The 11,422-nt window shown below is 41.3% G+C and overlaps 2 protein-coding genes across 3 annotated transcripts; one reads left to right on the forward strand and one right to left on the reverse strand.

Annotated features, from left to right (window-relative positions):
- The first annotated feature begins 1,121 nt into the window (after nt 1-1,121).
- nudt22 (nudix (nucleoside diphosphate linked moiety X)-type motif 22) lies at nt 1,122-5,665 on the forward strand. 2 transcript variants are annotated; one of them, XM_085427085.1, is made up of 7 exons: nt 1,122-1,179; nt 2,237-2,425; nt 2,503-3,082; nt 3,157-3,282; nt 3,766-3,863; nt 4,851-4,944; nt 5,498-5,665. In XM_085427085.1, the coding sequence occupies exons 2-7, from the start codon at nt 2,337-2,339 to the stop codon at nt 5,663-5,665; spliced, it is 1,155 nt and encodes a 384-aa protein (XP_085283211.1). In that variant the 5' UTR covers nt 1,122-1,179; nt 2,237-2,336. The 2 variants fall into 2 exon arrangements, with proteins under 2 accessions (XP_085283211.1, XP_085283201.1); XM_085427075.1 differs by lacking the exon at nt 1,122-1,179 and adding an exon at nt 1,186-1,394.
- Nucleotides 5,666-10,654, reverse strand: LOC146677848 (heterogeneous nuclear ribonucleoprotein U-like protein 2). The gene is made up of 10 exons (XM_085427062.1): nt 10,026-10,654; nt 8,866-8,942; nt 8,489-8,731; nt 8,288-8,400; nt 7,916-8,182; nt 7,415-7,537; nt 7,213-7,314; nt 6,640-6,808; nt 6,084-6,310; nt 5,666-5,997 (listed from the first exon to the last, which is right to left on the reverse strand). The coding sequence occupies exons 1-10, from the start codon at nt 10,493-10,495 to the stop codon at nt 5,938-5,940; spliced, it is 1,851 nt and encodes a 616-aa protein (XP_085283188.1). The 5' UTR covers nt 10,496-10,654; the 3' UTR covers nt 5,666-5,937.
- Between the last annotated feature and the right edge of the window lie 768 nt (nt 10,655-11,422).

The raw sequence follows: 11,422 nt of genomic DNA on the forward strand, positions 1-11,422 counted from the left end.
CAAACAAACAGCATAAGACAAGACAGCAGCAGCATGGCGCAATCCACTCTCTAAAGGGCAATACTAGAATGAGTAGCTTTCCTGAGGAGATCTGCAGTGCTTCGCTGCCTAATGCTCTCAGCCCCCTTAGATGGTAAACGCTACCAAATGCCTCCGTGTGGTAGTGAAGCGCAGCTGTTTCTTATAAGGCCGCTAATTATCAGCTGGGAAGGTGTGGGTGGTAGTGCTGCATTCGTGGACATCACGTAAAATCCTACCCCAGAATCTACTTCACTACAGTAGAGTGTCCAGATGGAAGCCACTCTTCATTAAAAGGCACATAACAGTTAACTTGGAGTTTCACTGTCACAGAAGGCACCTGAAAGACTTTCACACCATAAGAAACAAAATTCTCTGGCTCTTCTGTGAGCTATGGCGGAGCTTCCATAGAGAACAGGTGGGTGAGGGAAAGGGGAGGCAGGAGGAGGAGAGACCCGAGACGGCCGCCGAGTGTCAGGTGAACTGATCTTCAGGTAAGAAGTTATGACCTGCAGTCTATCTTTTCTTTTCTTTTCTTTTCTTTTCTTTTCTTTTGACAACGTGATTAAAATCATGTTCATGTTGTAATGACATTCATATTATAATAGTATAAAATAAAAATAGATACAATTAAAACTATGCATTTTCAAACAATAAAAAGTCACTCCAGAAAAGAATTAAAAGTCAACTTAAAAAGAAAAGAAAACTAAATTAAATACACACAGCGCTGTGCAAACGTTTGGAGCCTCCACTCATTTCCTTGAATGTCAATATTTGAAAAATATTGAGAGGGTGCTGAGGACTTTTGGACAGCACTACATTATTTATTTATTTACTGTACAGCACTTTGGTCCTGTGCTGGCTATTTTAAAGTGCTTTATAAATAAAGTTGGATTGAATTGGATTATAATTAATATTAAAATAAGTTTGTCTTATAACTATAATTCATAAATATAATTTACATTGTAGAAATATGCACAAAATTTATATTTTTTTCCACATCTGTCAGTAATATCTTACTGACAATATAACATTATTATTATTTACACTCTTTGCCGCTAGGTGGTGATAAGAAGCAAATTTTTTGCCGTTCGTGGGAAAAGAGGAAGAAACCACCTTTCGCTGGTTTGGCTTCTTCTTCGCCTACCTCGGAAACGACAGGTAAACAAGCCACAAAACGTTTGTCCTTATTTGGTTTTATAGAAAATCAACCAGACAATATTATCTTAGAGTAAACGAGAACACAGGAGTTGTTATGTTAGACGTTTATTTTATCAGGAAGTCGCACTTCCTATTTAATTCCTTTCCAGCTCTCCGGTTCATTGAAAGTTTTTGACTGTTTTTAGTCCAATGGTGGAAAAAATTGGGAGCTACTGGTAAGTAAATAAAGAATAACTTCATTAGCAGTAACAAATCAGGAGCTTTTATGTGAGTAAATTGACGCTGAGCGGTCACGTTTTTAAATGTGTCTGTTCTCCTTTTCAACCTCGCTGACAAATCTGCATTGAACAAACTGTTGACGCCTTAAAGAAGTTGTCCTCCCGTTTTTGGTTATGCCACTGCACCCAATGCTGTCATGATCCCACGGGCCCTGTTGAAATTGTCATTATATCCCCCTGAATCAGAATACTTTATTGAATTAGAGGATGACTGCAGTATACTTACAGCTCACCTGGACCTGCATTTATGCAAACATTAGGGCTGCTTAGTTTAATTAGTTAAATCAGTTATTTTGGTCAATTATTGTGTGTCTATTTTAAAAAATCATGCATTTTAAAGGTAGTTGCTGCCATGATAGTAACAAATTTCTAATATATTTAGAAATCTTTTTTTAATAATTTGATGTTGTGCTTCCATTAACCTTATCCATGGTCAGATTTATTTGCCTGCTCTAATCTCTTATATGTGGGTGCACTTGATGTGTGTCTTTGTATAACAGGAGTGGACTTATTAACCTGCACAGAGTTGATCACCTCACTTGATTTGATGCCTTCATGGGCCTTAAGGTTTAAAGCTGCATGTCCTCCTTCACTCTATTACTCTTCTCCATGGTCTTTCTTTTTTCCTTACTTCAAGGCAGATCCATCTTCAGCATCCTTTGTCCAACATGTCCAAAAGATCTCAGCCTTGCCTCTCTGATTTTGTCTTCAAAGTGCTCAACCTGAACTGTCCCTCTGATAGACTCATTTCTAATCCTGCTCATTCCTATCACTTCCAGCAACCATCTTAACATCTTAAACCATCCCACTCCAAGTCTTCTCAAAGAACACAACTTGGATCAAGTAACTGATGCTTCCAGTGAAGAGCCGCAGTGGGAAATGATGGACCCTGAGGTGTCTGTGCTGCTGCACTGTGCACACTGGCATGGGCTGCTCGAGTCTCAAGTACAAGTGGAGCTTTCAGAAAGGTGCAAACATACAGTGCAGTACATCCTTTAAATACTTTTCATCACACGTCATGTAAAATCAATTCCTCCTCTCTCAGGTTTAACAGGCAGACAGATCTGGCTCTGGAGCGTCACATAGATGAGGTGTGGACGAAGCGGGTGTCCAAGGAGCCGTGGCTTTTCAACGGGGCAAAATTCAGGCTACATTCTTTCTGCTTAGCAGATCCACAAAATCCACCTTCCACTCCGTTGTCCCATGGCACCATTTTCCACCACACAGAGGACCAAAACAATCAAGGACAGAGGGATTTGGGTGAAATACATAACAGGTGTATAAGTCAGACAGAAAATGCTGAGGGTGCCTCCAATCATGACTACAGAGAGTTTAATGGCATTGCAGACAAACTTCCTCCACACCCTGCACCCCTCCTCACTCTGAGGTTAGGCCTCACGTGCTACAAGGACTACCTGGGGACAAACTGGTCGTGTGGGGTGGCCAAGCTGCGACAGCGTGGTGAGGCCGAGTTCGGAGATCCTCTGACGCTGCTGGCTCAGCCTCTAGGTGTCGGTGCCATACTGTGCACCAGCAATGGTCAGGTGGTCATGATCAGGAGGAGCCAAAAGGTGGCAGAGGCGGGAGGGCTCCTGGATATCCCCGGAGGCCACCCAGAGCCAAAGGTGATATGAATAAAGAGGATTCAGTCTCACCAAAATGCTTGATGTGTTGCTCATATCAACCCTGTTGTCCTCAGGCTGTGTGTGAGCGTCTAGGACAGAGGGTGTGTGAGGAGCAGATCGGCATAGCCATGATGGAGAGGAAGCCAGAGACCATCGTCTCAGAGCTTTTCTCCTCTGTGTGCGCCGAGATCAGAGATGAGGTGAAAAGTCATTCCTTTTCTGTTTGTATTCTTTTTATTCAGAATTGTAATGTCGTGTTTCACGTTTATGCACGTATACTTACCGCCAGAAGCCTGCTAGCAACTCTTTTTAAAGAGTCTAAATGGTGTCAGCAGATTTCCTTCAGTGAAATACCTCAAAATCAGAATTCTTGTTCAATCATGCATGTCATAGGCCCCACAAAGTGAAACCAGCTTCCAGAAACTTGGCACCACAGTTTGACTCAGCCCTAATATTTGATCCACACATCAGAAAATTTACCAAGTTTTTTTATGAAGTGGAAAATTGTTAGGTCAGATCCTACACATGGGACCTCACGACATCACAGTGTAAAACAAGGATTTTATGCCTAAAGCAGTATTCACACAGTCACTTTTCTTTAATAAAACTTTGCACCAGCTGTTTTGTCTAAGTAATGAAAGGTCTAAAATATTAATATTATTAATTTTACTGTTCTGTCCCAGGTGAATATTCCTCTGAGCTCCCTAGGACCGCCCGTCCTGATGGGCGTCGCTCTGAATCACACCAGCGCTGGAAGACCGAGTGCCGAGTTTTACGTCAGGTAGTCGTCGCTTCAGTTTTAATCCATACTGTGAAACCTGCAGCACAGATTTCTTGAAGTAGGTGTGTCAGTGAAAGTTGCTCAGAAAATGAAAGTATGGCAAAAAATTTTATAAAGATAAAATCATCACGATGACCACATCTCCACTACTAAAGACTGCGTAGTTTTCCATGTGGACTATTGAAGTAGCTTTGTATGAGTCACAGTTCAAAATAATCCCCTGCAACCTTTTTCTGATTGGCTGCCTCTGGTAAACAGAACATGAGTGGGTGAGGCTTCTGGTCACAGCCAGAGTGAGATGACTATATTAGGGCTACCCTCTCTCTTTGACATCATACAGACCTAGGAGTAGAAAAAAACTGCAATTTCCTGAGCTGACTGAATTAAAAGCACATTCAGGAGCACTGACTGCAAATAACTGCAATGAGGCTTAAACAAATATATATTTAGGCTGTAAGACTACATGATGTGTTATATGTATGTTTAGGGAATCTAAACCTTCTTTAAACTTTTCTTTTTATTCTTGAAATCCATTTGTAACTGGAATCTCACTCCTATTACAAATAATTCTCTTGGAGTTAAACAAGTTCAGTATTAAGAAGAAAAAACAGTTTTACTGCCCCATATAAAAGTTAGATATTTGGGCTTGAGATGAGTAAAATTAATAGAGAGTTAAAATAGAAACAATAAAAATGCACACCAGTGAAAGACTAAAAGTAAAGGAACAGAAGTAATAATGAAGACAACTGAGAGACCATAAAAGATGACATCACATGATGGCAAGCCTATAAAAAGGTGTCATACAAAATGAAGTCCAAAGTTAAAGTTACTATTAGATTGGGTCTCGATTATCTAACCAGATTTGCCCAGCTGAGGTTAGGAAGGGCAGCATAAAGCTGCACACAATCCTAAATCAAGCATCGTGAAATAATAAATGTGGTTTGAATGGCTCTATAAAGATATAAATTTTAATCTGTGTGCTTTCAGTTGCTCCTTAAATTCTGATGAAGTGAGAAAGTTGTACTGGAAAGGAGGAGTGGAGGCCAGCGAGTCCACAGAGGTCGTCTTTGTCAGCAGAACGGTGAGATGTTACAGACATACAAATACCTGCAGACCAACACCAAAACGAGATTCTTGTACTTGCGTCTGCAGTAGGGAACAAAGTATAATCATCACTTTATGGAGAGATTACAAGCATATAAGGCAATTCTGCCTTTTTATATACAGTAGTGTGAAAAAGTGTTTGCTGATTTCCTATTTTTTTGTATGTTTGTCACACTTAAATGTTTCAGATCATCAAACAAATTTAAATGTTAGACAAAGACGGCACAAGTAAATGCAGTTTCTAAATAAAGATGTTTCTCGTTAAGGTGATTACATCAGAACCGGGTGTGGCTAGACAAATTGAACTCAGCTTTCCAAAGTTGTGATATACCAGTTAATTTATGATAGAACAGATATGGGGGCAATCACTATTTTCACACAGAGCCATGTAGGTTTACTTACCTTTTTGTCTAATATTTAAATTTATTTGATTATCTGGAGCATTTAAATGCAACAAAACTCCAAAACAAAACAGGAAATTAGGAAGGGGGCAAACACTTTCTCACACAGTTGTATTTTGCACACTGTAGGAAGTTTTGCAGCTGGACAGAAGCAGCCCTCTGTGGTCGGAGCTTTGTCCGTCAGCTAAAGGAGCCGTGCTGCTTTATCAGACTGTTAAACCTGACGTAGTTCCAGACCAACGCGGACGAGGCGATGCCAAGTTGACACCACCACATGTGCACAAAGAAACAGACTGATTAAAGTTTGGGGTTTTATTTACAAGTTACTGATAATTCAGTACTGTGTAATTCATTTATACACTGTACAGCAAGAACAAGTAAAAATGTATTAAAATATTTTGAATAAAAACCTAAAGTGTCCATGTCTTTTCATAAAAGATAAAATATGACACTGATTATGTTTGAGCAGGGAGTGTGCAGTTCCATATAATAAAACCTCAGCAGTGTTGGTGTTATGTAATCACTGGTAATGCAGCAGCATTATTCGAGTCCTCTTGCTCCAGGTTCGCTCATGAGTAGTTCTGGTACGCGCTGTAGTAATACCCCTGATCCTGATAAGGCACGCTCCACTGAAATGTGAATGACACAAAATTAATTTAACATCTAGCAAATGCAGCTGTGCTTTTAGAGAGAAATGAGCCAGGTTGGCACTCACGTATCTTGGCGGCTGACTCCATGTCCTGTGAGAGGATGGAGGACCGTGAGGGTGGGGTCTTTTCCTGTAAAGTCGCCGTGTCTTCTCATGTTTGGGGACGGGGGGTAGCAGTCTGCGGGCCTCATCTTTATACTCCTGCAGGAGCTTTAGCGCCTTTTCCTGCGGCAGCTCGACATACTGCAACTCCTCCAGGAGGTCATCCTGCTGCTCTGGAAGACTGCAGCTCACTGGACAGAGAGAGGAAAGTATTACAGGAATGACTGCTGTTTATTTTAACTGTCAGCAGCACCAGCTGTAAAGATCTTTTATAAACTCTGTGGCTCCCAGCACATCTGAGACCTTAAATGATATCAATAAACCGAGTAATGAGAGGAAGAACCTTTCTTTCTGAAGGATTCACGGATTTAACCAAGAAGAATCTGAACCCATTCCTCAGTGTAAATTTACAGGGATTACTGTAGAGACCAAATGGAACATATGAAACAAATTCATGTTTTGTTTCTGATCCCCTAATATAGACCTGTAATGGAACATAATATTACAAATGTAGGTAAACCTTGTAATTTGAGCAGGGCGGTCTCTGGGATGTGTTCACCGTCTCTCATCTGGTGCTGCGACAGTCGCCTTTTCCACTCGTCGCCTGAGGGAAACACCACCACCACCCGACGCCTGAAGCCTGTGAACAGCCGCAGCTTGTGACGGAGTGCAGAGAAGAGGATGTTGCACTGGAAACAGAAAGATGAAGTGAAATAACTACTAAGACTACAGCATAGTGAAATGTTTTGTCGAAGCTCTTTGCTCATAACTGTGGTGGTTACAGTTTAGATTTTATTCCACATATAACTGCTTTAAAGTAAATATTTAATTATTAATAGGACCAAGAAATAATCCCAAACTCCAGACTGCCGAGGCCCGATTTGAAACCAGAAAATCTTCTGCTGCTCATCCAAACCTCTATCACATGAGCCTAAATGAACCAGTTCACTTTGGTCTCCTGACACTTTGCTTGCAGAGGCTGATTCTCCAATAACGGCTTTTGTTCTACCACCTGATAGCAACTACTATCCTTCAGTGAGTTTCACAAGGGGACATCTCATAAGTCTTTTTTTTTTTGACCGTGAAGCATTACCTGGTCTAGGATGTAGTTTCCAGGAGTTTGGGCAGCCATCTTGATTATTTCAGTAAGACCGTGAGAGGCCTGCTGGAGCCTGCTGTCCCTCTGCCCACCACTCTATACACACACATACACACGGGTCAAACATTTTACATCAGGTGCGAACCATAACCTCTGAATGTGAATCACAGGAGTGAAGAGCGGAGATCTGACTGACAATCATACAAGCGAGCAGCTCCTCCGTTCCCAGCAGTCTGTGCTGTTTCTCTGGATGCTGCTTCATGTAATTCCTCGCCCAGACGCTCTTCCCAGAGGCAGGAAGACCCACCATCAGCACCACCTGGTGGAGCAGAGAGGAAGATAAGACATAACAAAATTGACATGTCAACTGTCAGAAAATTAAATTTTGCACAAACATTCATGGCTCCCATAGGATGATCCTAATGACTCAGGTGATCACTGCTGTAACACTAAACGTTGTCGTTCTGCCATTTTCCCCCCTGCTTACATCCTCCACTCCCAACAATTTTCCACCTTAGGAGCATTTTCTATGGCTAAAATGCTCCATGTGCAAGATCATCTGAACTTTGTTTAGTTCAAACTTTCAGAGGAAATTCTTAGAAAACATTACAATTCATCTTCACACTACAATTTCAACTTTAGGAGGAGCCTTTAGTAGTAGAAAGATTGGGAATACAAATCTAAATTTGACTCTCACTTCGCACTGTGCTCTGGAGGTTGGAGCTGATGTGGAGCACACCCTTTGCCCAGGAGGAAGAGTGGCCAACGGTGTGAACCCCGGAGGGCCGGGGTACCAGGGTTGAGCTGCAGGGTCCAGGAGCAATTTGAACGAACAGCTCTTACAGAGGACATGAGGGAACAGAGCACGACCCCGTAGCACCGAGGTGTCCGTGGAAAAGGCCACTCCTACAAAACGACCGTTTTTATGGAAAGAGAGCTCGACAGCGCCATCTGAGGAGAAAGACTGGGTGTGTGCAGGTGTGAACATGACACACAAACACAAAAAAATGGTTTAAATGAGAGAAAAGTCACTCGAGCGCTAGTAAAGCTGACTGAAAACATAACTCACAGCATAACAGCCGATGATATCCCCCTCCGAAAAAGGCTCTCCAAAGTTCTCTTCCTTTCTATCTGACACTTTTTTACCACGTCCATCATAACAAAAAGAGAGTTCATCCTCACCTGACGTGAAACCCAGAAGGATTCAGAAGCTTTTTAACAAGTAAATCACATCTACAGACAATAAATATGAAAAAAACTTCATTCTTACCCAGCAGCAGAGAGGAGACGGCCACTGACCAGCCAACTCTCAGTCCATATGGCTCCCTGACTTCATGGTCATCTGGCTGTGCAGTCAACAGTTTCCTCTCCAGCCTCACCTCAAAGCCCACCCTGCCCTGCTGCACCCCATGGGTGAGCCTGCAGCCTGACCACAGCAGGGGGAATTGAGCCCAGAACCGCGGCTGGCCAGAGGATCCATCAGGACTCACCTCGAAGTGCAGGTGAGAGCCATCTGAGTAATCGACAAGGAGACTCAGGGAGTCAAATCAAATACACCCTTGGGGGTTAGTCCAGACAAAATTAAAACAAGTAATTCATAAGAAAACTCAAGCGCTGATTAAAATTTGTGTGGGTGTGTTTTCACACATTTATCTAGTCTGACTTTATCTTCATCTTGTTCCTCTGCCTCACTCCTCTCCGCAGGGGGCTGTGGTGATTTGGCTCTGGTTGAAAAAAAAGAGACATGTCACATTTAATGATTTAAGAACTTCATTAAATCTAAATCTAAATAAAACACAAAGATAAAGATTCCTTTTATGCCGCTGTGCTATGCATTCTGCAGTGAAACTGGATCAGAGCTTATGTTTTAGCAGACGAGCATACATACATTCTTACATGCGTTCACTCATCGTTCATTGCACAGAATAAAATAACAATAATAAAATAGGAAATATTAAAGTATAAATACACATAAATACAGTAAAAATAAAATGCTAATCTGGCCTTAAGAAAAAAAACCTGCTCCATCCACACATGTATACACATAAAAAAAATCATTCAAAGTAAGGATTTAAAACATATTCCTAAACAGTGGTGCAGTAACCAGGACCACAATATTGGAAGAGCTTTAAATCCTTCTTCTCTCTTAAACTGAGAAAACCTATTTTAACATGACCTGATTAGCTCACTGAGAGCAACAGATTCCTTCACGCTCCTGTCTGAGGGAACGTTACAGGTCCTTCCTTCCTGCTGCTTTCAAACTCTTTAATTCATCCAATTGGGTCAGGCCCACACATGCAGAACAGGATTAATCACACCTCACTGCACTCTGGCACTTTTGTACGCAATGACATATATTGCACACATATTTGTGTACTTTTATGTCTATATGCATATTTATGTTTATATTTATACCTGTATCTCTATATTTATTTTAATAGTTATCAATTAATATCTCTGTTTCTACTCTTCATTTTATATGAGTGCTTGACGTTTGCTGTATGTGTGCCGCTATGAGAACTCAAGTTCCCTGTGGGATTAATAAAGTCTCTGTGATTCTGGACTTGGCCCACGCTTCGTTTGGCTGGGATTTTCCATCAGTGGATGTGGTACTAAAGAAGTGTCTTGGGTGAGAGTTTAAAAATCTTTACAAACTTTATCAAGTTCTCAAGACCAAGAGAACCTACACATATGAAACTCCACAACGAGAGCTCCACACGGTAATTACAGTATGCTGTGGACAGATGTGAGGGATTTTCACTGAACCCGATGCCCTCTGTGGGGCGGGTTTCTTCACCATACTCTACCTCTTGTATCGTATCTCCTCTTTGAACTCGTAGAACGACCTTCCTCTGCCCATGTCCTCCTCTACTGGACCCTCCGCATGCCCCTGTTCTCCTCCCTCCGCAGGGCAGGCAGTGACACCCGCAGCAGCAGCAGCCTCCGAGTCGGGCTGTGGTGCAGCTGGACTGGGCTCAGCCACAGTCTGTGTGGCCATGTCTGTGTAGCCGCGGTCTACTTCATGTCGCGCAGTAGCACCAATCTCTGAGGATGGAGGGCGGACGTCTGCTGGCTCTGTCTGTACTAAAAGTATAGGTGAGCTGTCATGTAGCTTCAGCGTTTCTTCTTCACCGTCTCCCCCGCTCGGCTCCCCCTCTGCTGCGGACCACAGCCGCTCCACCAGCTCAGCCTTCAGCCCTCTACTGTCCAGCCCCAGCTCTTTAAGTCTGGACCGCAGCTCGGCCACTTTTAACTTTTTAATGTCCGCCAGCTTCATTGTTCCCGCGCGAGTATTACGTTTATTTGTCTTTTAATTGTAAATGCGAATTATTTAAGTTTTAAAAAAGCCAAATACAAAGTAAAAACTGTAAAAGAAGAACAGGCTGGAGTCAAAACAACTGTTCAATATGGTGCCTTGGAATTTGATTGGCTCGTTACTTCTTCCTCTTTCTCATTTAAGACAGATACGTTTTGTTTACTGCCATCTAGCGAAAGAAAATGTTACTACATCAACATAACTACCGTACCAGGATTTTTGAAAAGTATTATTTTTAGTCGTATAGTTGTTTTCGGGTCAATTTAGCTTCAATTAGTTCATTTAAAAATATTTTAAATAGTTTTTTTTTATTTTCAGTGGTAGTTTGTTGTGAATTGTGTTGTGTGAACACAATTCACACAACAAAACTAACTAAAGGAAACGTCTTGATGCATTCTCAGTCATCCAGGCAAGTAAATCTTGTTGAATCAAGTTGACTCTGTTCATCCGGATGAACAGAATTAACTTTTGGAGATAACTAAAGGAAATATCCTTAGTTTGTTAGTTTGGTAAAAAAGCAAAAAACAAACAAACAAACAAACAAACCGGTGCATGATGCATTGATCACCTCTAACATATGCCCTCCATACAAAAATAACTAAAGACCTAAACTAATAAAAACGATGCTAGAATTGAATATTTGTAAACACTAAAAAATAAACTGAAACAAGAAAATCCTCTCTGAAAAAACTAAATAAAAATAAAGTCTAATTGCAAAATACAAAAAATATAACTCTGGCTATTTGTCACAAGCAGATGTTCAGTGTAATTTTAACTCTATTAATAGTGGTTACTACATTATATAAACTTGAGCAGTAACACAAATAAGTATAAGGTAATATATTCAGAAGTGAATGTATTACCTTTGTGTTCCTATTGACACCCTAA

This window comes from Rhamphochromis longiceps, linkage group LG2 (assembly GCF_057381845.1).
Source record: "Rhamphochromis longiceps isolate RC_006_pf linkage group LG2, R_longiceps_female_GT1.1, whole genome shotgun sequence".
NCBI lineage: Eukaryota > Metazoa > Chordata > Actinopteri > Cichliformes > Cichlidae > Rhamphochromis > Rhamphochromis longiceps.

Excerpts from the sequence above, each read along its gene's own strand:
- nudt22 (XM_085427075.1), top strand. The coding sequence starts at position 1,369 with ATGGTGGAAAAAATTGGGAGCTACTG. Across the intron at positions 3,083-3,156 it reads GAGGCCACCCAGAGCCAAAG|GCTGTGTGTGAGCGTCTAGG; the intron begins GTGATATGAATA and ends TGTTGTCCTCAG. Across the intron at positions 3,283-3,765 it reads GCGCCGAGATCAGAGATGAG|GTGAATATTCCTCTGAGCTC; the intron begins GTGAAAAGTCAT and ends GTTCTGTCCCAG.
- LOC146677848 (XM_085427062.1), bottom strand. The coding sequence starts at position 10,495 with ATGAAGCTGGCGGACATTAAAAAGTTAAAAGTGGCCGAGCTGCGGTCC. Across the intron at positions 8,401-8,488 it reads CGTCTCCTCTCTGCTGCTGG|GTGAGGATGAACTCTCTTTT; the intron begins GTAAGAATGAAG and ends GTTTCACGTCAG. Across the intron at positions 5,998-6,083 it reads GGAGTCAGCCGCCAAGATAC|TGGAGCGTGCCTTATCAGGA; the intron begins GTGAGTGCCAAC and ends TTCACATTTCAG.